The 26,091-nt window shown below is 48.1% G+C and overlaps 1 protein-coding gene across 5 annotated transcripts in view; it reads left to right on the top strand.

Annotated features, from left to right (window-relative positions):
* svopl (SVOP-like) overlaps positions 1 to 26,091 on the top strand; it is a 154,002-nt gene that overhangs the window by 26,213 nt on the left and 101,698 nt on the right. For 3 of the 5 annotated variants that reach the window (XM_068051046.1, XM_068051045.1, XM_068051050.1), the window contains exon 3: positions 2,915 to 3,068. The exons of the other annotated variants lie outside the window; for them this stretch is intronic. In XM_068051046.1, the coding sequence (XP_067907147.1) occupies positions 2,996 to 3,068 (73 nt within the window). In that variant the 5' untranslated portion in view covers positions 2,915 to 2,995. The remainder of the gene's footprint in view (positions 1 to 2,914; positions 3,069 to 26,091) is intronic. 5 annotated transcript variants of the gene reach the window in all.

Raw genomic sequence — 26,091 nt, 5'->3', positions numbered from 1 at the left:
CTTCGTCCTCACCAATCTGCCTGCCACAGATGCATCTGTCCATGACAGTATTGGTAGGAGTGACCACCGTACAGTCCTTGTGGAGACGAAGTCCTGCCTTCACATTGAGGATACCCTCCATCATGTTGTGTGGCACTACCACCATGCTAAATGGGATAGATTTTGAACAGATCTAGCAATGCAAAACTGGGCATCCATGAGGCGCTGTGGGCCATCAGCAGCAGCAGAATTGTACTCTACCACAATCTGTAGCTTCATGGCCTGGCATATCCCCACTCTACCATTACCATTGAACCAGGGGACCAACTCTGGTTCAATGAAGAGTGCAGGAGGGCCTGCCAGGAGCAGCACCAGGCATACCTCAAAATGAGGTGTCAACCTGGTGAAGCTACAACACAGAACAACTTGCGTGCCAAACTGCGTAAGCAGCATGTGATAGACAGAGCTAAACAATCCCATAACAAATGCATCAGATCTAAACTCTGCAGTCCTGCCATATCCAGCCATGAATGGTGGTCGACAATTAAACAACTAACTGTAGGAGGTGGCTCCACAAATATCCCCATCCTCAATGATGGGGGGAGCCCAGCACATCAGTGCGAAAGATAAGACTGAAGCATTTGCAACAATCTTCAGCCAGAAATGCCAGGCTGCTGATTCATCTCGGCCTCCTCCTAAAGTCCCCAGCATCACAGATGCCAGACTTCAGCCAATTTGATGCACTCCACGTGATATCAAGAAACGACTGAAGGCAGTGGATACTGCAAAGGCTATGGGCCCTGACAATATTCCGGCAATAGTACTGAAGACCAGTGCTCCAGAACTTGCCACGCCCCTAGCCAAGCTGTTCCAGTACAGCTGCAACATTGGCATCTACCTGGCAATGTAGAAAATTGCCCAGGTCTGTCCTGTAAACAAAAAGCAGGAGAAGTCCAACCCGGCCAATTACCGCCCCATCAGTCTACTCTCAATCATCAGTAAAGTGATAAAGGTGTCATCAACAGTGTCATCAAATGGCACTTGCTTAGCAATAACCTGCTCAGTGATGCTAAGATTGGGTTCCAGCTCCTGACCTCATTCCAGCCTTAGTTCAAACATGGAAAAAAGAGCTGAACTCGAGGTGAGGAGAGAATGACTGCCCTTGACATCAGGCAGAATTTGACCAAGTATGGCATCAAGGAGCCCTGCAAAACTGGAGTCAATGGGAATCAGGGAAAAATCTCCGATGGTTGGAGTCAAACCTAGCATAAAGGAAGATGGTTGTGGTTGTTGGAAGTCAAACATCTGAGCTCCAGGACATTACTGCAGGAGTTCCTCAGGGTAGTGTCCTAGGCTCAACCATCTTCAGCTGCTTCATCAATGACCTTCCTTCAATCATAAGGTCAGAAGTGGGGATGTTCGCTGATGATTGTAGAATATTCAGCACTAATCGTGACTCCTCAGATACTGAAGCAGTCCGTGTAGAAATGCAACAAGACCTGGACAATATCCAGGCTTGGGCTGATAAGTGGCAAGTAACGTTCGTGCCAGGCAATGACCATCTCCAACAAGAGAAAACCTAACCATCTCCCCATGACATTCAATGGCATGACCATCGCTGAATCCCCCACTGTCAACATCCTCGGGGCTACCATTGATCAGAAACTGAACTGGAGTAGCCATATAAATACTGTGGCTACAAGGGCAGGTCAGAGGCTAGGAATCCTGCGGCGAGTAACTCACCTCTTAACTCCCCAAAGCCTGTCCATCATCTGCAAGGCACAAGTCAGGAGTGTGATGGAATACTCTCTAGTTGCCTGGATGGGTGCAGCTCCAACAACACTCAAGAAGCTCAACACAATTCAGGACAAAGCAGCCCGCTTGATTGGCATCCCATTCACAAACATTCACTCCCTCCACCACCGCGCACAGTGGCAGCAGTGTGTACCATCTACAAGGTGCACTGCAGCAATGCACCAAAGCTCCTTAGACAGCACCTTCCAAACCCGCGACCTCTACCAACTAGGACAAGGGCAGCAAATGCATGGGAACACCATCACCTGCAAGTTCCCCTCCAAGTCACACACCATCCTGACTTGGAACTATATCGCCGTTCCTTCACTGTTGCTGGGTCAAAATCCTGGAACTCCCTTCCTAACAGCACTGTGGGTATACCTACCTCACATGGACTGCAGCGGTTCATGAAGGCAGCTCACCACCACCTTCTCAAGGGCAATTAGGAGTGGGCAATAAATGCTGGCCTAGCCAGCGTCGCCCACATCTCATGAGTTTTTAAAAAGAGGGGGTCTCGAGGAGTGTGTCAGTATTTGCAAGGGGTCCCTGGCAATATGTGTCAGTATTTGCAAGGGGTCCCTGGCAATATGTGTCAGTATTTGCAAGGGGTCCCTGGCAATATGTGTCAGTATTTGCAAGGGGTCCCTGGCAATATGTGTCAGTATTTAGGAACATAGGAAATAGGAGCAGGAATAGGCCATTCGGCCCCTCGAGCCTGTTCTGCCATTCAACTAGATAATGGCTGATCATCTACCTCAACATCATTTTCCCACACTATCCCCATATGTCTTGAAATCTGTAATATCTAGAAATTTATTGATCTCTGTCTTGAACATACTCAATTACTGAACCTCCACAGCCCTCTTGGGTAGAGAATTCCAAAGATTCCCTACCCTCTGAGTGAAGAAATTCCTCATCTCAGTCATAAAAGGCCTACCCCTTATTCTGAGACTGTCTCCTCTGGTTCTAGACTCACCAGCCAAGGGGGTTTATTTACAAGGAGTCTCTATGGGTGTTAATATTTGAAAAGTACTATAATAAAATTTGAGTTAATGGTGAAATGTTTGGAAAAAGCTCAGGAATAAAGTGTTAATATATATTTGTTGTGTATACCAACCTCCCCCTTCTCGTTTCCTTTTAGAGCCCTCTTGTGTTGGGAACATTGAACTGCTGACCATTTGTGATAACTTAAGAATCTGTGATTCAGTTCCCAAGAAGCAAAATGACATCCAGGAAAAGCGCACTGATCAATTATATTCACCTGGAAGAATGCTGCACTCCTTCAATTCCAAAAGGTATGGATAGAACAGATACAAATGCTTTAACTAGAAGAGCATTTCCACAGTGATAAGTGGTCATTCAGCCCATTGAAGCTTGTCCTAGCCCAACACCGGACTTGGCCAACCCAGCAACATCCTGTTCTTGCTCACCTCTCTTCCTTTATATCACTCTGTTTCTCCCTTTCTATCCTTCTTAAGAGCCTCAGGTTTGTGCTGCTTGGCCCTCTGGTATGTCATCTAAGTGACTGTCCTTCATGCGTAAGTCTCGACAGGGAGTATTCAACCACAGAGTGCATCACAGCTGATTTGTGCAGTTATTGTCAGTGGTACAATTTGGTACAAATGTTGCATTGCAGGGAGCTGGAGAAAGATTTTTATGGAAAATGTATTTTTTATTGCGATGTTGCTTTTGGAAACATGAATACCTTTTAATATCACATGGTAACCGGAGAAGGCAATGCACAAAGAAGAATTAAAGACTTGTATTTGTTTAGCACCTTTCAGGCCATCTCAGAGGGCGTTCCATCCAATGAAGGACTTTTGATGGGGGAGGGGCAGGAGAGGGAGTTGGGAAAGGGGAGACCCCAAAATTCTGGCTTAGATTTTAATAATCCCAATCCCAGTATTTTACTGTTGGAATGTAAAAGACATGGCAACCAATTTGCACAAAGCAAACTCTCCCAATCAGCAATGAGATAAATCACCAGATCATAGTTTTAGGTGTTAGTTGGGAATAGCCAGGCCATCAGAAGAACTTCCCTGCCCTTCTTTGAAATAGTGCCATTTAATCTTTTACCCCCACCTGAGAGGGAAGATGAGGCCTCAGTTTAATGTCTCATCTGAAAGACAGCAGCTCCGACAGTGCACTGCTCCCTCAATACTGCACTGGAGTGTCAGCCTAGAATTTGTGTTCAAGTCTCTGGAATGGGATTTGACTTCTGACTCTGAGGCAAGAGTGCTACCCACTAACTCAAGGCTGATACAAACATTGCCTGCAGCTCAGAGGGTATTGGGTGATCCACTGCTGTTTCTTGGCAGACCCAGGACACATCCCACACACACCAAGGCTGTCCTCAAGGGAAGTCAGGATGGGACCACAAATAACAACACCTACCCTACAAATGCCATCAACTCAAACCCGCAAGATTATATACTGTACAGGCAAGCTTTCAACCCAGGATTGTGATGCTGTGGAATGCAGTACCAGAGTTAGTGATTGAAGCAGATAATATGTCAACATTTAAGAAAAGGTTAGATAAGCAGTTAAAGGAAAGATGATACAAAAACAAAAAATGCTGGATTCACTCAGCAGGTCTGGCAGCATCTGTGGAAAGAGAAGCAGAGTTAACGTTTCGGGTCAGTGACCCTTCTTCGGAACTGACAAATATTAGAAAAGTCACAGATTATAAACAAGTGAGGTGGGGGGTTGGGCAAGAGATAACAAAGGAGAAGGTGCAGATTGGACCAGGCCACATAGCTGACCAAAAGGTCACGGAGCAAAGGCAAACAATATGTTAATGGTGTGTTGAAAGACAAAGCATTAGTACAGATTAGGTGTTAATATACTGAATATTGAACATCAGCAAGTGCAAACCTGAAGAAAAACAACCTGAAAAAAACAGTGGGTAAGCAAACTGAACAAACTAAGATGAAATGAAATAAATGCAAAAAAAGATTGTAAAAAATGTAAAAAGGAATGCAAAAAAAAGGGAAGAAAAAATAACTAAAAATGACTAAAAATGAAAGTAAAGTGGGGGGCTGTCATGCTCTGAAATTATTGAACTCAATGTTCAGTCCGGCAGGCTGTAGTGTGCCTAATCGGTAGATGAGATGCTGTTCCTCGAGCTTGCGTTGATGTTCACTGGAACACTGCAGCAATCCCAGGACAGAGATGTGAGCATGAGAGCAGGGGGGAGTGTTGAAATGGCAAGCAACCGGAAGCTCAGGGTCCTGCTTGCGGACTGAGCGGAGATGTTCCGCAAAGCGGTCACCCAGTCTGCGCTTGGTCTCCCCAATGTAGAGGAGACCACACTGTGAGCAGCGAATACAGTATACTACATTGAAAGAAGTACAAGTAAATCGCTGCTTCACCTGAAAGGAGTGTTTGGGGCCTGGGATAGTGAGGAGAGAGGAGGTAAATGGGCAGGTATTACACCTCCTGCGATTGAAGGAAAGATGATAATGTGATATGGGAACAGGGTTGGAGCATGAGATTAGGACTACTGCTCATGCAGGGGACAAACATTGACACGGACTGGTTGAACCGAACAGCCTGTTTCCGTGTTGTAATTTCTATATAATTCCATGTAATATATGCATGTTGTCAGCTTTCTGAATGAAGATTAAAATAAAATAAAATGGGATATAGCAGATTGTTAAGACGATATATTGTCTTTGACTTCTAATAACTAAGTCCATGTTTGAACAACTATTTACATAATTGGACCCTATTATAAAATCATACAATGATACAGTACAGAAGGAGGACATTTGGCCCATCGTGCCTGTGCTGGCTCTTTTGAAAGAGCTATTCAATTAACCCCACTCCTGAAAGCCCTAAAAAAAAAAAAAAAGTTTCCTTTTCAAGTATGTATATCCAATTACCTTTTGAAAGTCATCATTGAATCTGCTACAACACCCTTTCATACAGTGCATTCCAGATCATCATAACTTGCTGTAAAAAAAGAAAAAAAAATTCTCCGTGTCTCCTCTTTGGTTCTTTTGCCAACTGCCTTAAATCTGTGTCCTCTGGTTCTCAACCCATCTGGTGGTGGAACCAGTTTCTCCTTATTTACCCTCATAATTTTGAAGGCCTCTATTAAGTCTCCCCTTACCTGCTGTGCTTTCAGGAGAACAACCCCAGCTTCTCCAGTAATAAAAACAGAAAGGGCTGGAAATAGTCAGTAGGTCAGGCAGCATCTGTGGTGAGAGAAGCAGCATTAACATTTCAGGTCTGTGACCTTTCATCAGAACTGGCAAAGGTTAGAAAAGAATTAGGTTTTAAACAAGTGAAGGGGAGGGGGGTGGGGGTGAGAACAAAGGGGAAGATGGGGCAGGAGAGGTTAAATAACAAAGCTGTCCTGGGACAAAGGCAAAGAGCGTTTTAATGCTTGTGGTGAAAGACAAAGCATTAGTCCAGAGAGAGTGTTAATGGCAGAATAATGAGCAGCTCTGTCCACATGAAAAACGGGTACATGGTTAAAAATAAAACAATAACAAAATAATAAAAAAATAAATATATTTAAAAAAAAAAAAAAAGGCCAGTCATGCTCTGAAATTGTTGAACTCCAGCTTGAATCCACAAGGCTGTAGACTGCCTAATCGAAAGATCAGGTGCTGCTCCTCGAGTTTGCGTTCATGTTCACTGGAATACCACAGTAGGCCAAGGTCAGAAATGTGGGCATGAGAGCAGGGGAGTGTGTTGAAGTGGCAAGCAACCAGAAGCTCGGGGTCATGCTTTCAGACTGAGTGTAGGTGTTCCACAGAGCCATCAAGCCAGGAGACCAACCCTGGTTCAATGAAGAGTGCAGGAGGGCATGCCAGGAGCAGCATCAGGCATACCTCAAAATGAGGTGTCAACCTGGTGAAGCTACAAAACAGGACTATCTGCATGCCAAACTGCGTAAGCAGCATGTGATAGACAGAGCTAAACGATCGCATAACCAATGCATCAGATCTAAGCTCTGCAGTCCTGCCACGTCCAGTTGTGAATGGTGGTGGACAATTAAACAACTAACTGGAGGAGATGCCTCCACAAATATCCCCATCCTCAATGATGGGGGAGCCCAGCACATCAGTGTGAAAGATAAGGCTGAAGCATTTGCAACAATCTTCAACCAGAAGTGCTGGGTTGATGATCCATCTCTGCCTCCTCCTGAAGTCCCCAGCATCACAGATGCCAGACTTCAGCCAATTTGATTTACTCCACGTGATATCAAGAAACGACTGAAGACACTGGATACTGCAAAGGCTATGGGCCCTGACAATATTCCGGCAATAGTATTGAGGACCTGTGCTCCAGAGCTTGCCACGCCCGTAGCCAAGCTGTTGCAGTACAGCTACAACACTGGCATCTACCCTGCAATGTGAAAAATTGCCCATGTATGTCCTGTACACAAACAGCAGGACAAGTCCAACCCAGCCAATTACTGCCCCTTCAGCCTATTCTCAATTATCAGTAAAGTGATAAAGGTGTCATCAACAGTGCCATCAAGCGGCACTTGCTTAGCAATAACCTGCTCAGTGACGCTCAGTTTGGCTTCTGCCAGGGCCACTCAGCTCCTGACCTCATTACAGCCTGGTTCAAACATGGACAGAAGAGCTGAACTCAAGAGGTGAGGTAAGAGTGACTGCCCTTAACATCAAGGCAGCATTTGACCGAGTTTGGCATCAAGGGGCCCTAGCAAAACTGAGGTCAATGGGAATCGGGGAAAATGCTCTGCTGGTTGGAGTCGTACCTAGCGCAAAGGAAGATGGTTGTGGTTGTTGGTCAATTATCTGAGTTCAAGGACATCACTGCAGGAGTTCCTCAGGGTAGTGTTCTAGGCCCAACCATCTTCAGCTGCTTCATCAATGACCTTCCTTCAATCATAAGGTCAGAAGTGGGGATGCTCGCTGATGATTGCACAATGTTCAGCACCATTCGTGACTCCTCAAATACTGAAGCTGTCCGTGTAGAAATGCATCAAGACCTGGACAATATCCAGGCTTGGGCTGATAAGTGGCAAGTAACATTCGTGCCACATAAGTACCAGGCAATGACCATCTCCAACAAGAAAGAATCTAACCATCCCCCCCTTGACATTCAATGGCATTACCATCGCTGAATCCTCCACTATCAACATCCTAGGGGCTACCATTGACCAGAAACTGAATTGGAATAGCCATATAAATACCGTGGCTACAAAAGCAGGTCAGAGGCTAGGAATCCTGTGGCGAGTAACTCACCTCCTGACTCCCCAAAGCCTGTCCATCATCTGCAAGGCACAAGGCAGGAGTGTGATGGGATACTCTCCACTTGCCTGGATGGGTGCAGCTCCAACAACACTCAAGAAGCTCGACACCATCCAAGACAAAGCAGCCTGCTTGATTGGCATCCCATCTACTAACATTCACTCCCTCCACCACCAACGCACAGTGGCAGCAGTGTGTACCATCTACAAGATGCACTGCAGCAATGCGCCAAGGCTCCTTAAACAGCACCTTCCAACTCTGCGACCTCTGCCAACTAGAAGGACAAGTGCAGCAAATGCATGGGAACACCACCACTTGCAAGGTCCCCTCCAAGTCACACACCATCCTGACTTGGAACTATATCGCTGTTCCTTCACTGTCGTGTCAAAATCCTGGAACTCCCTTCCTAACAGCACTGTGGGTCTACCTACCCCAAATGGACTGCAGCGGTTCAAGAAGGCAGCTCACCACCACCTTCTCAAGGGCAATTAGGGATGGGCAATAAATGTTGGCCTGGCCAGTGACGCCCACATCCCATGAATGAATTTAAAAAAACAAAAAGCGGTCACCCAGTCTGCGTTTGGTCTCCCCAGTGTAGAGGCGACCGCGTTGTGAGCGGTGAATACCGTATACTAAATTGAACAAAGTACAAGTAAATCGCTGCTTCACCTGGAAGGAGTGTTTGGGGCCTTGGATGATGAGAGAGGAGGTCAAAGGCCAGGTATTACACCTCCTGTGATTGTACGGGAAGGTGCTATGGGAAGGGGACGAGGTGTTGGGGGCTTCTCCAGTCTCTCCACACAGCTGAAATTCCTCAACTTTGGTACCGTTTTTGCATCTTTTCCTAGGCTGTGACATCTTTCCGACAGTGTGGTGCCTAGAATTGGACACAATACCCCAGCTGAGGCCTAACCAATGATTTATAAAGGTTAAGCGTAACTTCCTTCCTTTTATACTCTGTGTCGCTATTTATGTAGCTCCAGTTTATATTGTTCTCCCTGGTATGTGTGTCATGCCGTCTTGTGGTATAGGATTTAAATGCTGGTTGATGTTTTTCCAGTTGCTGTGGCTGGTTTCCTGTTCATTGTCCTCATGTTGGAGTTGGGTGCTCTCAAGAGATTCATTAAAATCTGTTTATCTGATGCAGTAGAAAGCACAGTGCCAGGAGGATATAGAATTCACTTCTCCATCTCACTGCATTCCCTTGCCTTGCTGATTCTCTCAGGATGAACAAATTAAAGGACAACATGGATCAAACCAATGAAATTACTGGCTTGAGCTGAGGGAAACTAATCATACAGCTACTTTATTTATATTCATTCTTGGCATAATGCTGTCACTGCCCATCCACAGTTGCCCTTGAGAAGTGAGCTTTCTTGAACAAACTGTCCAACAGCTGTTTCTCTGGCACAATACTTACTCACCTCCATGCTTGGAAATCTGAAGGCCGCAGTTTTGAACACAGGACTGGATTTCCTTCTTTCAGTCTCTGCAGCCAAATACTTTGACAGCCCCAGGGTTATCCAAGAGGGTATACACACTCTTAAACCCCTTTCCTCAATCATAAATCACTATCTGCCCCTTCCATTCTTACCTCTAACTGTAGATGCAAGGATTCCTTTATCTTTTAAAATTTAGGCTATCTATTTACTGCTTCACTCTTTTTTTTAATTCCTTTCTGCTTACTGTTCCGCAACAGCATACCCAGTCCCTCCCCTGCTCTAGCCACAACCTCACAACACTCTGTAGTTTTCCCCTATTACCTTTCACCACTTTTACCTTCTCCAAGAACACCATCACCTGCTCCTATCCCAGCTCAATGGCTATGAAATTGGGCTCTGTTGCACTGCTGGTGCTGACACGATGGAAGGCCCAAAGGCATAAGATGTCATATAGCACAGAGCGCCCCATGCTGGGCACCAGTAGCATGAGAAGAGGTTCGATAGTGACATCAATCAGCTGCTGCAGTTGATTTGACACACATCGTTCAGACTTGGTCTGTGCAGGTCCAGTGGACACCTGTGCTAATCAAAGTTGGCTAACATGCATTCAGCTGCACAAGGAACCCTCCACTCTTTGCTCTTTTGGGCCTCCTTATCTCGAGAGACAATGGATACGCGCCTGGAGGTGGTCAGTGGTTTGTGAAGCAGCGCCTGGAGTGGCTATAAAGGCCAATTCTGGAGTGACAGGCTCTTCCACAGGTGCTGCAGAGAAATTTGTTTGTTGGGGCTGTTGCACAGTTGGCTCTCCCCTTGCGCCTCTGTCTTTTTTCCTGCCAACTACTAAGTCTCTTCGACTCGCCACAATTTAGCCCTGTCTTTATGGCTGCCCGCCAGCTCTGGCGAATGCTGGCAACTGACTCCCACGACTTGTGATCAATGTCACACGATTTCATGTCGCGTTTGCAGACGTCTTTATAACGGAGACATGGACGGCCGGTGGGTCTGATACCAGTGGCGAGCTCGCTGTACAATGTGTCTTTGGGGATCCTGCCATCTTCCATGCGGCTCACATGGCCAAGCCATCTCAAGCGCCGCTGACTCAGTAGTGTGTATAAGCTGGGGATGTTGGCCGCTTCAAGGACTTCTGTGTTGGAGATATAGTCCTGCCACCTGATGCCAAGTATTCTCCGAAGGCAGCGAAGATGGAATGAATTGAGACGTCGCTCTTGGCTGGCATACGTTGTCCAGGCCTCGCTGCCGTAGAGCAAGGTACTGAGGACACAGGCCTGATACACTCGGACTTTTGTGTTCCGTGTCAGTGCGCCATTTTCCCACACTCTCTTGGCCAGTCTGAACATAGCAGTGGAAGCCTTACCCATGCGCTTGTTGATTTCTGCATCTAGAGACAGGTTACTGGTGATAGTTGAGCCTAGGTAGGTGAACTCTTGAACCACTTCCAGAGCGTGGTCGCCAATATTGATGGATGGAGCATTTCTGACATCCTGCCCCATGATGTTCGTTTTCTTGAGGCTGATGGTTAGGCCAAATTCATTGCAGGCAGACGCAAACCTGTCGATGAGACTCTGCAGGCATTCTTCAGTGTGAGATGTTAAAGCAGCATCGTCAGCAAAGAGGAGTTCTCTGATGAGGACTTTCCGTACTTTGGACTTCGCTCTTAGACGGGCAAGGTTGAACAACCTGCCCCCTGATCTTGTGTGGAGGAAAATTCCTTCTTCAGAGGATTTGAACGCATGTGAAAGCAGCAGGGAGAAGAAAATCCCAAAAAGTGTGGGTGCGAGAACACAGCCCTGTTTCACACCACTCAGGATAGGAAAGGGCTCTGATGAGGAGCCACCATGTTGAATTGTGCCTTTCATATTGTCATGGAATGAGGTGATGATACTTAGTAGCTTTGGTGGACATCCGATCTTTTCTAGTAGTCTGAAGAGACCACGTCTGCTGACGAGGTCAAAGGCTTTGGTGAGATCAATGAAAGCAATGTAGAGGGGCATCTGTTGTTCACGGCATTTCTCCTGTATCTGACGAAGGGAGAACAGCATGTCAATAGTCGATCTCTCTGCACGAAAGCCACACTGTGCCTCAGGGTAGACGCGCTCGGCCAGCTTCTGGAGCCTGTTCAGAGCGACTCGAGCAAAGACTTTCCCCACTATGCTGAGCAGGGAGATTCCACGGTAGTTGTTGCAGTCACCGCGGTCACCTTTGTTTTTATAGAGGGTGATGATGTTGGCATCGCGCATGTCCTGGGGTACTGCTCCCTCGTCCCAGCACAGGCATAGCAGTTCATGTAGTGCTGAGAGTATAGCAGGCTTGGCACTCTTGATTATTTCAGGGGTAATGCTGTCCTTCCCAGGGGCTTTTCCGCTGGCTAGGGAATCAATGGCATCACTGAGTTCCGATTTGGTTGGCTGTATGTCCAGCTCATCCATGACTGGTAGAGGCTGGGCTGCATTGAGGGCAGTCTCAGTGACAGCATTCTCCCTGGAGTACAGTTCTAGGTAGTGCTCAACCCAGCGGTCCATCTGTTTGCGTTGGTCAGTGATTATGTCCCCCGATTTAGATTTGAGGGGGGTGATCTTCTTGATGGTTGGCCCAAGAGCTCTCTTCATGCCATCATACATTCCTCTGATGTTTCCGGTGTCTGAGGCCAGCTGAATATGACTGCATAGGTGTTGCCAGTAGTCGTTTGCGCAACGCCTAGCTGTTCTTTGTGCAGTACTTCTGGCTGCTTTAAGTGCTGCGGATGTTAAATCGCTGGGGGCTTTCTTGTAGTTCAAAAGTGCAATGCGCTTAGCGGCTATGACAGGTTCCAGCTCTTCATTATGAGATTGAAACCAGTCTGCATTTCTCTTCGCACTTTTGCCGTAGGTGGTCAAAGCTGACTCATAGATGGCGTCTCTGATGTGGGCCCACTTGGTCTCAGCATCCCCTGTGGGAGTGTTTTGAAGGGCTGTTACAAGTGAATTTAGAAATTTTTGTAACAGCTGTGGGTGAGAAATTCTGCTCGTGTTGATTCGCGGGTGGCCCTTCTGCTTGGAATGATGCAACTTCTTTGGTCTGAGTCTAACCTTGCTGCACACCAGGGAGTGGTCGGTGTCGCAGTCCGCACTGTGGAAGCTGCGTGTGATTTGAACACTGTTTAAGGCGGCTCGCCTTGTGACAATGAGGTCTAGCTGGTGCCAACGACGTGATCTTGGGTGCCTCCATGAAACCTGGTGACAGGGTTTAGTGTGAAAGAACGAGTTGGTGATGCAGAGGTTATGATAGGTACACAACTCAAGCAGTCTCTGCCCGTTCTCATTCATCCTTCCAACGCCATAGCGCCCAAGGCAGGAGGGCCATGAGTCATGGTCGGCCCCAACCCTGGCATTAAAGTCCCCCAGCAGGAATAGGTGTTCGGTGTTGGGGATGCTGCTAATGATGTTATGGAGTTGTTCATAGAACTGGTCTTTAGCTTCAGGTGCGGAACAGAGTGTTGGAGCATAGATGCTGAGTAGATGTACTGGACCAGAGGTGGTGAGCAGTCGGATGGACAGTATGCGTTCCGAGCCATTTGAGGGAGGCTCTATCATGCTGAGCAAGGAGTTTCTGATGGCGAAGCCCACTCCATGCTGTCTTGGTTCTTCAGGATCCCTGCCCTGCCAGAAGAAGGTGTAGTCTTGCTCTGCTAGAGAGCCACTCGCGGGGAGGCGAGTCTCCTGAAGTGCTGCAATGTCCACATTGAGTCTACTGAGCTCGTTGTTAATGATGGCGGTCTTCCGAGAATCGTTGATTTGTGTAAGGTCTTCCGACAGGCCAGGACACATAGTTCTGACGTTCCAGCTTGCAAAGCGAAGGGCTGGTACCTTCTTTCCTTTTTTCATGTTGTTTGGTGCGGTGTATCAGTCCACCTTTCGGGCAATGACCCTGAGCTCCAAGCACCCATTGAAGCAGGCAGACTGTGGCGGGACAGAACCTTATTGACCGGGGGCTGCCCGGTTTGAGGCGGGCGGTAGCTGTCCAGTGAGGTGCAATGACCTCTCCCACCGGCAAAGGCAACCCGTGGCGCCCAGTTTCTACGCCAATTTATCTGGACTTATAACCCGTAACTGCTGCCTTCCGTGTTGTTTCAGTCGCTGTGAGGCAACTATGGAGTGACCTCTCCATGGCGCATGCCTGGGCAAATTTATGGAGGTTGAGAGTTGCCCAGTCGTCAAAACCCCCCTCTCGGCCTTTCTGGTGGGGTCCAAAGGAGTGCAGGACACAACGTTTGGCACCAGTATGGCTGCAGGAACTGCCGGAAACATGCCAAAGGTGACACATGACCGCCTACGGGGTTCCGCTCCGGATTTTCTGTTAGGGTTTACTCCCTTAGCCTTGGTCTCTCCCGAGACGCCCACAAGGCAGTGGGGTTGTTGGGGCCCCACTAGCACTGTTTAAAAGGACAGGCATCCAACTTGCAGGTAAAGTTTAAAAAAAAAAAGTTTTTCTTGATGTGAATATCGCTGGCAAGGCCAGCATTTAATCCCTAATTGCTCTTGAGGAGGTGGTGCTAAGCCACCTTCTTGAACCACTGCAGTCCATGTGGGGTAAGTACATCTACAGTACTGTTAATTCATTCCTTATTGACTTTGTAGCAGTTTGATACAACTGAGTGGCTTGCTAGGCCATTTTGGAGGGCATTTAAGAGTCAACCACATAGCTGTGGGTCTGGAATCACATGTAGGCCAAAACAGGTATGGATTTCCTTCCCTAAAGGACAATAGGGAACTAGATGGGTTTTTACAACAATTTAATGACCATCATTAGACTAGTTTTTAATTCCAGATTTTTATTAATTGAACTCAAATTCCACCTTCTGACATGGTGGAATTCAAACCCACGTCCCAAGCAATACCCTGGGTCTCTAGGTTACTAGTCCAGTGACAATATCACTATGCCACCACCTCCCCTATGAACCACTATAGTCCATATGCAGCAGGTACACTCAATGCTGATGGGAAGGGAGTTCCAGGATTTTGACCCAATGACGATGAAGGAACGGTGATATATTTCCAAGTCAGGATGGTGTGTGACTTAGAGGGGACCTTGCAGGTGGTAGTGCTCCCATGCTTCTGTTGCCCTTGTCGTTCTAGGTGGTAGAGGTTGCGGGTTTTCAAGGTGCCATTGAAGGAGGCTTGGTGAGTTGCTGCAGTGCATCTTGTAAATGGTACACACTGCTGCCACTGTGTGCCGGTGGTGGAGGGAGTGAATGTTTAAGGTAGTGGATGGGGTGACAATTAAGTGGGCTGCATTGTCTTGGATGGTGTCGAGCTTCCTGAGTCTTGTTGAAGCTGTAACCATCCAGGCAAGTGGAGAGTATTCCATCACATGCCTGACTTGTGCCTTGTAGATGGTGGACAGCCTTTGGGAGATCAGTTCCGTGCCACAAAATAACCAGTCTCTGACATTCTATTGTAGCCGCAGTTTTTGTATGGCTGGTCTTGTTAAGTTTCTGGTCAATGGTAACCCCCAGGACTTTGATAGTGGGGGATTCAGCAATGTCATGGGGACGTGGCTAGGTTCTCTCTTGTTTGAGATGGTCATTGCCTGGCACTTGTGTGGCATGATTGTTACTTGCCACTTATCAGCCCAAACCCGAATGTTTCCATTGACTGCTTCAGTATCTGAGTACTTTGACTTAGATTAGATTAGATTAGAGATACAGCACTGAAACAGGCCCTTCGGCCCACCGAGTCTGTGCCGACCATCAACCACCCATTTATACTAATCCTACACTAATCCCATATTCCTACCAAACATCCCCACCTGTCCCTATATTTCCCTACCACCTACCTATACTAGTGACAATTTATAATGGCCAATTTACCTACCAACCTGCAAGTCTTTTGGCTTGTGGGAGGAAACCGGAGCACCCGGAGAAAACCCACGCAGACACAGGGAGAACTTGCAAACTCCACACAGGCAGTACCCGGAATCGAACCCGGGTCCCTGGAGCTGTGAGGCTGCAGTGCTAACCACTGCGCCACTGTGCCGCCCTATACTCCTGCTGTGAGAAGTTTGTGGAAGTACTGTGGCCTGTTGCTGAGATGGTGCATCAAATCAGGGAGGGCAGAGTATTTGATTACCGAAATCTAAGTATGGGGGCTGTCGTTAAAGTACCTCTGTGTTTGCAATGTGATTAAGAAATGGAGCAGAGGCTGCAGAGAGGGGAAGCTCTGCAAAGAGGGAGGAGGAAGGCTTTCAACAGGAGGCCCTAACCCCCAAGGTTTTTCAGAAAGCACTTCCCATAACTCCACCTCACTCAACAGCAATGCCTACATCGGCTCAGATTCAACAACACTGAACTGTGCCAGCTCCTTTAACACGACCTGGAGCTTCACACCAGGGCAAGGGCAGCACTGCCAGTGGCTGTAAAGGCCACAGTTGCATTAAATTTCTGCTGCACCAGATCACTCCAGATGGGAGAGGATGACATATTCAACGTTTCCCTGTACATCATCTATTCCTGCATCCAGGAGGTGACAGCGACCATGGGCTGGATTTTGTGCGAGAGGCAGGGCTCCCAGTGCCGGGCTGACAAGGCTGGGGCAACCCCTTCTCTGCCTTTTCACGCCCTGCCCCACCCCCCAGAGCGATTCTTAGGTCTTTTTAATTCAAAGTTCAAGAGGTGGGATCCCCGTCCCTTTAAAGACAGGCACCCCCTCTCCACGAGCTGCCAGTCAATCAGAGGGCCAGCAGCTCAGCAGTATTGGCAACGCCACCAGGAGTGGTGGCCACTGTCAGTACTGCAGAGGCCTCAAACCCAAGCCCAGCACTGGAACCCTGGAGAAGAGATATGTGAGGAGGGGTCACTGGGGCCAGTCCGGAAGGCCCTGGTAAGGGGGTTTAAGGGGTGGTTGTGCAGTCCAGGGGAGGGGATCCCAGGGGGTGAATTGGTTCCCAGTGTGTGCCATCCTTGGGCCACAAATTTCCCATGGAGGAGGGACCCCCCCAATCCTGTAGGGAGGTTGCTGCCCCGGCCTCTGACTGGTAAGATACCAGCCTTCGGTGGGTAGAGGCCCTTAATTGGCCATTAATAGGCCACTAAAGGGCCTCAATTGGCCTCTAGGCAGAAAGGCTGTCATTGGCCTATCCTGCCCCCAGGAAGATTGCTTGGTGATGGGGAGGTAATGGGCCCTCTGCCCCGCTGCCACCCCCCCCTCCCCCCCTCCCCACCACCCGTCATGATACTTCATGTGCCCCGCCTCCGATCCTGCCTAATGGGGCCACACAAAATCCAGCACATATTTGCCAAGAGAGGTGATTACATAGTGTTCTCTCTAAGTAGAGAGCAGCAATATAGAGTGCACATGGATTTGATGGGATAGCGGGATTCCCAATGGGAGTCATTGGCTGCATGCACATGGCTCTGCGGCTCCCCATCTCAACAGGGAGAGGTACAGCAACTGCAAAGACTACCATTCCATCAATGTGCGCTTGGTGTGTGACCATGCACAGGCCATAATGCCTGCTGTCCTGGCAGTAGACACGATGCCTTCATCCTGAGGCAATCTGCCATTCTTGCTGTGTTTGGACCTCCACGAAGAACCAGAGGGTGGCTGCTTGGTAATGAGGGAAATCCCTCTATACCTGGCTGATGCTCCCCTCTACTATCTGACCTTGAGGCCAATGGGCATAGAATGAAAGCCAAGTAGCCACCAGGGACATTGTGGAGCAGATCATCAGCGTGCCAAAGCAAAACTTCCGCTGATGGGACAGCTCGGGGCATGCTGACAGTACATGCCAGACTATATCTCCAAGTTTGTGGTGCTCTGCTGTGTGCTCCATAACATTGCCATCGTGAGGGCATAGCCATTGCCACCAGGCATCCGGAGGCCACCTCGGGGGAAGAGGAGGAGAAGGCATGGAGAATGGGCTGTCCAAAAGCAGCTGCGTAGACTCCACTTCCCAGAGGAGAATTTCTCTTTACTACCATGGCTCCACTATTCCCCACATTACCATCCAAGTGGGAGTCCCTATCAGAGAGTCCAAGATCCTGCAATAAAAGCCACCTTATCATAACATCTTTATACAACAACATATCCACTTAAATTGAAATGAACTACTCAGTCTTGTGCATTTATACTTAATGTCTGTCTTGTGGGTGCCTTTGTCTGTTCTAGTGCTCCTATGCAGGGCTACCCCAATAGCTGCAGCATGGCTGGTGGAAGGCTGCTGACTTTTATTCGGGGAGACCACAAATGGCCTCAAAGGACACTCTCGAGCAAATCTCAGCCTTGAGGGTGTGATTTCAGACAGCACCATATCAGCATAGGAAACAGCAGTCTGGGCTGGCTGGCTGAGAGGTATCAGCAAGGTCACTGGTAGAGTGTCAGTGGGAGGAAGACGAATGCTGTCCTCCTGAGAGAGGACAGTAGGTCACTGCTCCACAGAACCACTGCCACTCCCTCAGGCGGCACCTCATCAATCCTAGTAATCTGATGGAGCGCAGATTGCTGGACAGCCACAAAAGCCTGCATGCCCTGTTGAGCACTGAGATCTGCAGCTATGTTGACAGCAGTCTGAGCCTGCGTAGCAGCAAGAATGAATCTCATGAACGCAGTGTGAACTTCCACTGCAGCACTGAGACATTGAGTAGCTTCCACCTGTGCTGCAGTGTAAGCTGAGACAGTGGCCACCAGACGCTCCATCATGGCTGGGTCTGCTAGTGCTGTCATGGTGTTGGCTAAGACTGCTATGCTGGAAAGGTTCCACACTAGAAAGGATGGGCTCCAAACTCCTCATGATGACCTCTGTCCTCCTTACCAGCGACAGGAGGTTTTCTGGCAGGCCTGCAAATGCACCAAGCACCCTCAAGAATTCTCCTGTATTCCACCCCATTGAAGTCCTCAATAGTGTCCCCTGCAGCAGAACTCGTCTGCAACCTCACTCTCCAGTGAGCTGGTACACGAGCTATCCTTTCCTCCTGACCTGGCTGCAGCCTACTCCTGCCTATCCCGCCTCTACTCTAGCCTCTAAAGTTTGTGCAGTGCTAGTATCTGAGCTGGTGGCTGCAAGTATCAGGTCAAGTGATGGTGCTTCTTCATTAGATATGTGCTACTGCTCTCTGCCTCCTGGAGCTGCTGTAGCTGGGCAGACAGCAGTTCTTGGGTATCTGAAAGCACAAAATCAGAAGTGGTGTGGAAAGCAAGAGGTCCATGGTCACACCATCTGTTGCTTGAACGTCACGCCATATAGCAGGATGAGGGTGAGGTAGGAGCTGAGAAGGGGCTTGAGGCATTCATCCTGAATGCTCTTGGCAATGCTGGATGCTACAGACTCTGTTGCAACCAGCCCCATGATGCACAGAACCATCTGCTTCATCAGGCTGGGGATGAAGGCATGCCTGCCCCTGTCAGTTCTGCTCTGCTCCCTTCTATTGTGTGCCACCTTGTCCTGCAATAGAAGGGGAAGAATGAGAATGCTAGTCATTGTGTTGCACTGTTTTTGGTTGATCCTGTCATAACTGAATAACTGGAGATATGTGGAGGAAGTGGTGGGTGTGAGACTGTCACCTTTGGGAAGTCCATGAGGGTGAGGTGAAGTATCTGAATGTTATGAGTTTTGAGTGCTAGGGACTGCTGATGGGTGAGGTTTGGTGCATTGAGCAGAGTAAGAGGTTGGTGGTGTACTGGCGAGGAGATGGCTTTTGAAGATGCATTCACTGACATTGATCACCCTTGTGAGGTCATTAAACTTCTTGCAAAACTGTTGCTAGGTCCTTGGGACCAAACTCCTTGGGCTGAATTATCACCATGGAGCCTGGAAACAGGAATCGGATTTGCTTTCTGGTCAGAAAACCGCCTCTGGTGGGGAAATTAATTAAAGTTCTGATTTTCATGGGGATAAACCCTTAATTAATATGGAGTCGGGATTTCTGTCCAATTAGAGCCAGTGGGGGTAAGAATGGATGTGGGTTAGATGAAGTGTGAGTCTGATTTAGACTCCCCATGGCCACCATCACTGACGTTGCTGATTGTCCTGAGGGAGAAATCTGCTGATTGTGTCAAAGCCTTCCACAGCACCAGAGGGAAGTGAGATGTCACAGGAGAGCAGGAGGCCTGGCACCCCGGGCAGGGCTGCCCCTCACTTCACCAATACTGACCTGGATATAATGCTGGAGGGAATGAGGGAGAGGAGGGAGGTCCTCTTCCCAGAGGGTGGCAGGAGGAGACATCTCGCTGTGTACAGGGGCACCTTTCTGTTCAGTGTCATCTCCCTCTGCTTCGTCGTCTTACTCCTCCCTCACCTCCTGCTCCTGCTCCTCCCTCAATGAGCTGTCTGTTTCTAGGGTCTCACTGTCCTCAAGGTCCACACCTCTCTTGAGGGCCATGTTATGGAGAGTGCAGCAGACCACACAATGATTGAGGCCCTTGTAGGAAGGTATTGGAGGGGCTGCCTGACTGATCTGGCACTGGAATTGCACCTTCAGAAAACTGATGACCTGCACAATGGTTGTCCTAATGAGCAGGTGGCATTGGTTGTATTGCCTCTGTGCCCCTGTCTGGGGCTTCCATAGATGGGTCAGTAGACACAACTTCAAGGGATATCCCTTGTCTCCTAGCATTTATCCACACACTTTGGGCTGCCTGGACTGGCGAAGGACGCAGGAGTCATGGCAGCTGCCAGGAAAGCGAGTGACAACATGAAGGAAACTCTCTTGGCCAGTTGGATGTTGAGGGAGTGGAAACCCTTCCTCTTGATGAATCTGAGTGGGCAGTCGCTGGGTGCCTTGATGATGACATGGGTGCAATTGATGGAATACCCAGGTGCAGGGCTTTAGCGATGGTGGCGCAAACCAAAGCCATCTGTCCCTTTTTAGTTCATGTCTGTTGTGAAATGAATGTTCTGTCCAGCTCCGGCAGGGAGGGAATCAGTGACCTGGAAGATGCAGTGGGGTGCAGCCATTTGTGAGATGCCACTAAAGTCCGCAGCTGATCCTTGGAAGGAGCCAGAAGCGAAGATGTTCAAGGCCCGGTGACTTTGACGGATACTAACAGGGCATGACGACCAGAGGTGCGAGGTCTTCGGTGACGAGGACACCGATCTCTGTGACCATCTGCCTGGAGAGTCAGTCATCTGCAGGTAGCTCCGTCTCTGGTAGTAGATCCTGTGGTGAGGGTACAGCCTCTGTTACCTTCCTGCCTCTCTTTCCTCTCCCTTGCCCTCCTGCTGCTCGGAGTTCTGCCTTTCTTGCGGAGGGTGTTGCCCCTCATTGCCAGTGGGTCCAAAGTCTGACAGTTGTGCCCCCATTGCCAGCTGCAGCATTCCTTTTGGACAGGTGGTTGCCCAATTGCCCTTGGCAGCCTTGTCCCCTACTCTGCTGCCCCTGTGATGTCAGGGGCGTGACTATCCTGTTCAATGCCCGAGCGGTAATTTCCCACTCACCCCACCAGCTGCGCAGCTCCAGAGGCACCTTCTTACCAAATGCTGATTTTCCCTTTGCCGTGATGACCCTCTTATGGGGTCGTGATTCCCTGGGGCAGCCATGACTGGCTCCCCACTCTGTACCTGCCTCCCTTCAGCTGATCTGCATCAGACGCCCCCTTCAAAATTGCACCTTCCCCACGCCCCCACTCCCCCCTCCCCACAACTCCAACAAGCTTTTAAGGTGCTTTTTAAATTCATGAATTGGCCTCAATGGGGAGGAGAGCAAGATGCCTGTCCTGTCCTGCCCTGGTTAACATTGCTGCCGCCGGTAACCATGTTCTGAAACTGACACGCCGGCTGCTATTTTCGGGTGTCCCACGCCTCCATTCCTGACTTCAGGGCAGCCTGAAAGTTCAGCCTCTTGTTATTGATCTCCTTAGCCACGTGGTTCCATTCCCTACGGAGGGCATTCCTTGAGAGCCTCCTAGCTCCCTCGGGAAACGTGATGTAGCTCCTCCTCCTGCTGACCTCCATGGCTAAGACCTACATCATTGCATCCATGAACTGCGGGGCTTTTTCTCTTAAAGGGACGGGGATTGCAGCTCCAGAAACTTTGATTTAAAAAGACCGGAGGATCGCTTGGGATGGTGGGGAAGGGCGCGGGGTGAGGCACAAAATGGTACAGATAGGGTTATCCTGCCTTTTCGGCCTGGCGCCAGGAGCCCAGCACAAAATGCCTTGCAGTTTTGTCCTGCTGGGTGAGACTGTTCCCACTTGGTTCCATTCTTGGCTATCTAATCATAGACACAGTATCACTTACAATGGCTCTCTTCCTGCTCCCACGTCGTTTCTCTGGTGACCCCCAAGGATCTATCCTTGGCGTCCTCCTATTTCTCATCTACATGCTGTCCCTCAGTGACATCATCTGAAAGCACGGCATTAATTTTCACATGTACGCTGATGACACCCAGTTCTAACTCACCAACGTCTCTCTTGACAGCTCCACTGTTGCTAATTATCAGACTGCCTATCTGACATCTAGTACTGGATGAGCAGAAATGTCCTCCAATTGAATATTGGGAAGGCTGAAGCCATTGTTTTTGGTTCCTGCTCCAAACTCTGTTCCCTAGCTACTGTGTCATGCCCTTCCCCGGCAACTGTCTGGGACGATATCAGACTGTTCACAACCTTGGTGTCATATTTGAACCCGAGATGAGCTTCTGGGCATGTTTCCTGGCATCACTATATCCACCTGTGTAACATGGCTTGACTTCGCCCTGTCTCAGCTGATCTGCTGCTGAAACCCTCATTCATGCCTTTGTTACCTCTAGTCTTGACTATTCTAATGCATTCCTGGCTGCTCTCCCACATTCTATCCTCCGTAAACTTGAGGTCATCCAAAACTCTGCTGTCCATGTCCTTACTCACACCAAGTCCTGTTCAGCTATCACGCCTGTGCTCACTGACCTTTATTGGCTTACGGTCAAGCAACATATTGATTTTAACATGCTTATCCTTGTGTTCAAATCCCTCCATGGCCTCACCCCTCCCTATCCCTAACCTCCCACAACTCTCTGAGATATCTGTGCTCGTCCAATTCTGGCCTCTTGAGCATTCCTGATATTAACCGCTCCATCATTGGTGGCCGTGCCTTCAGCTGCCAAAGCCCTAAGCTCTGGAATTCCCTCCCGAAACCTCTCTGGCTCTCCACCTCTCCTTCCTTTAAGACACTATTTAAAATCTAACTTTGACCAAACTTTAGGCTGTCTGCCCTAATGTCTCCTTATATGGCTCAGTGTCTAACTTTCCTTTATAACACTCCTGGAAAGCACCTTGGGACACTTAAAGGCGCTATTCCTACCTTTGCAAGTTCTGATGAACGGCCACTGACCTGAAACGTTAACTCTGCTTCTCTCTCCACAGATGCTGCCAGACCTGCTGAGTATTTCCAGCTTTTCTTGTGTTTATATAAGTTGTTGTTTGTGCTAATGCTAATCTGTCAAGCTGTAATGCAGAAGCTCAATTCCAGAGCGAATCCAGTCAGAACTCAACCAAAGAAGACTTGAACCATTGACTCTATCAGAATCCATACTTCACATGGTAACTGACCATCTGCACCACCCCCACTGTCCCCACTCTAGTTTTGTGCAGATGTGAGCCTGAGGTACAATAATGTTACTGGTATTTGGCAGGGTGCGATGTGGGGAGTAAGATAAAGTTGTGTGTTTCAGGGTTTTTTGGGATGGGAATGGGCAATGTGTCCACTAATGACTGTCAAACTATAGTGACCCCAGGGGATCCTAATCCTAAATTATGAAAGACCGTGTTAGCTACCCAAGATGAACCATGCAATCATAGTAAACATTTTTAAATACTGCAACAGAAATATTGTTCTATTAAAAACAGAAATTGGATTACAAAGAAATTGATAAGAGGCCATTTGGCCCAACAAATATCCAAGTTGGTGTTTATCCTCCACACGAGCAGTAAATCTAATCTCCCGTTACTGTTCTTGCCCCCTTTCGTTTAACCACCTATGTAAGCAAATTTAAGTGATGACGTCATCTCTGCTTCAATCACTGACCATGGTACTACATTCCACAGCTTCACAACTCTGTGTTTTTAATAAAAAAAAAAAAAAAAAAATTCTCTGGTGCTCTGTCTTAAACCTTTTACCTTTAATCTTGCTCCTGGCTCCTACTCAAGGGTCTGTGGATCCCTGTTTGAACCATGGCTTATGCTTATATTTTCTGTCATTAAATTCTTTCCTTTTTTCAACTGCTTAGAATTGATAATTGAAAGCCTTGTGATTGAGTGAATGGGTGTAATTATCACCAGTGGATTAACATAATAGTTATATTTTGTTCATGTCACATGCATTTACTGCAGTTCTGAATAAACAATGCTCTGAAATGGCAGAAGGCAGCTTCATTGTGCAGTGCTGATGGCTATAATTGGTTTTAGGTTAATGAACCTCTTTCCTTTTTAATTAAACAGTAATATATATCTTGGTGCAGTTGTGAGACTGCATTTTTTAGTCAGTTTCTGTCTGTATTTTCCTATATTCCCCAATGCAGCCTGTGCAATGATCCATTATTGCTCATTTTCAAAGAGGACCAATCTTCAATTAAATAGCAGCTTTCATGGCATTAAGACACCCCAAAGCACTTTACAGCTGATGAAGTGCAGTCACTGTTGTGTTGTAGGTAAATGCGTCAGTTTCAAATTGGGAACAGAAAGATTCCACAAATATCAGATGAGATAAGTCATAAGTTATTCAGTTTTGATGTTTTAGTCTCATTCTCATTCCGTGGCATGGTGACAGTTTCTGTGAACCAACCACATCCTTTCTCTTCTGAAATATTTCATGCCACCTTTTGTCCCTGCCTGGACGAATAGTTTTTAACATATTGTATTGTTGAGCAAGAAAATTGTGCCAAAGATATAACAATTCCTATTGGAAATGGGAAAGCGTGACAGAGTGTCAGCTTGACCTGAGAACGTGGTGAGGGGGGAGGTGGTAGCTTGAACTAGTAGGGAAGGGGAGTGCCAGCTTGAAACAGCTGGAGTGAAAGGGTATTATTTTGTGCTGGGCTGGAGGGAGATAATTCATTGGTAGAAGGTTTAATATGCCTGTATTAATTAGGGGGAATGCAGGAGCAAACAGGATATCGGTGAAAGGCTGGGGTGTGTGATGGGTCCAGACATTACGATCATTCTAACCCTCAAACACACACACACACACACACACACACACACACACACACACACACACACCCCCACCCTCTCCCACACACACACACACACACACACACCCTCTCCCACACACACACACACACACACACACACACACACACACACACACACACACACACACCCCCACCCTCTCCCACACACGTACTGTACCGCATCCCAGTCCCCACCCTCTCCCTCTCACACTGTACCCCGTCCAGTCCCCCACCATCTCTCTCACACACACACACACACTTTACCTCGTCCAACTCCCCACCCTTTCTCTCTCACACGCTGTGTAAATGCTTTGGAGACAGTACAGAGAAGGTTTACTACACTAATACCTAGAATGGGCGGGCTGACTTACAAGGAAAGATTGGACAGGCTAGTCTTGTATTCGCTGGAATTTAGAAGAGTAAGAGGTAACTTGATTGAAACATATAAGATCCTGAGGGGTCTTGACAGGGTGGATGTGGAAAGGATGTTTCCCCTTGTGGGAGAATCTAGAACTAGGGGTCACTTCACTGTTTAAAAATAAGGGGTCACCCATTTAAGACTGAGGAGGAGAAATATTTTCTGAGGGTTGTGAGTTTTTGGAATTCTCTTCATAGAGAGATACAGCACTGAAACAGGCCCTTCGGCCCACCAATTCTGTGCTGACCAACAACCACCCATTTATACTAATCCTACATTAATCCCATATTCCCTACCACATCCCCACCTTCCCTCAATTCTCCTACCACCTACCTACACGAGGGGCAATTTACAATGGCCAATTTACCTATCAACCTGCAAGTCTTTGGCTGTGGGAGGAAACCAGAGCACCCAGCGGAAACCCACGCGGTCACAGGGAGAACTTGCAAACTCCATACAGGCAGTACCCAGAACTGAACCCAGGTCACTGGAGCTGTGAGGCTACGGTGCTAACCACTGTGCCACTCTAAAGGTGGTGGAAGTAGAGTCTTTGAATATTTTTAAGGCAGAGGTAGATAGATCCTTGATAAGCAAGGGGGTGAAAGGTTATTGGGGGTAGGTGGAAATATGGAGTAATCAGTTTAGCCATGAATTTATTGAATGGCGGAGTAGGCTCAAAGGGCTGAGTGGCCTACTTCTCCTAATTCATCTGTTTGTATGCTCTCTCACACACACACACACACTGCACCCCATCCAATTCCCCACCCTTTCACTCTCACACACTGCACCTCATCCAACTCCCCACCCATAATGGCATATCTGATGACTACCAATTCTGACCCTCTCTGACTCACTATGCACTTGGCTGCACCAACCTGCAGTGGGTATAGAATAACAATCAGGAGGACGACCCTGGAGCTTATTTTCCTCTCTAACAAATGGGGACTGATCCTGGGTTGAAATTAGTTAACTTAACACAGCCTAGTGACCTTCAGGTCTGCTGGCCTCCTTGCTGACCGGAACAGTCATTACTGATGTTCTGTGCACCCTTTACAAAGAGCAAAGCAGTCTGGCATTGCATGTAAACT

The sequence above is a fragment of the Heterodontus francisci genome, chromosome 18 (genome assembly GCF_036365525.1).
Source record: "Heterodontus francisci isolate sHetFra1 chromosome 18, sHetFra1.hap1, whole genome shotgun sequence".
In the NCBI taxonomy this organism is placed as follows: domain Eukaryota; kingdom Metazoa; phylum Chordata; class Chondrichthyes; order Heterodontiformes; family Heterodontidae; genus Heterodontus; species Heterodontus francisci.
The sequence above is the reverse complement of the archived record's forward strand: the minus strand, read 5'-3'. Positions and strand labels throughout refer to the sequence as shown.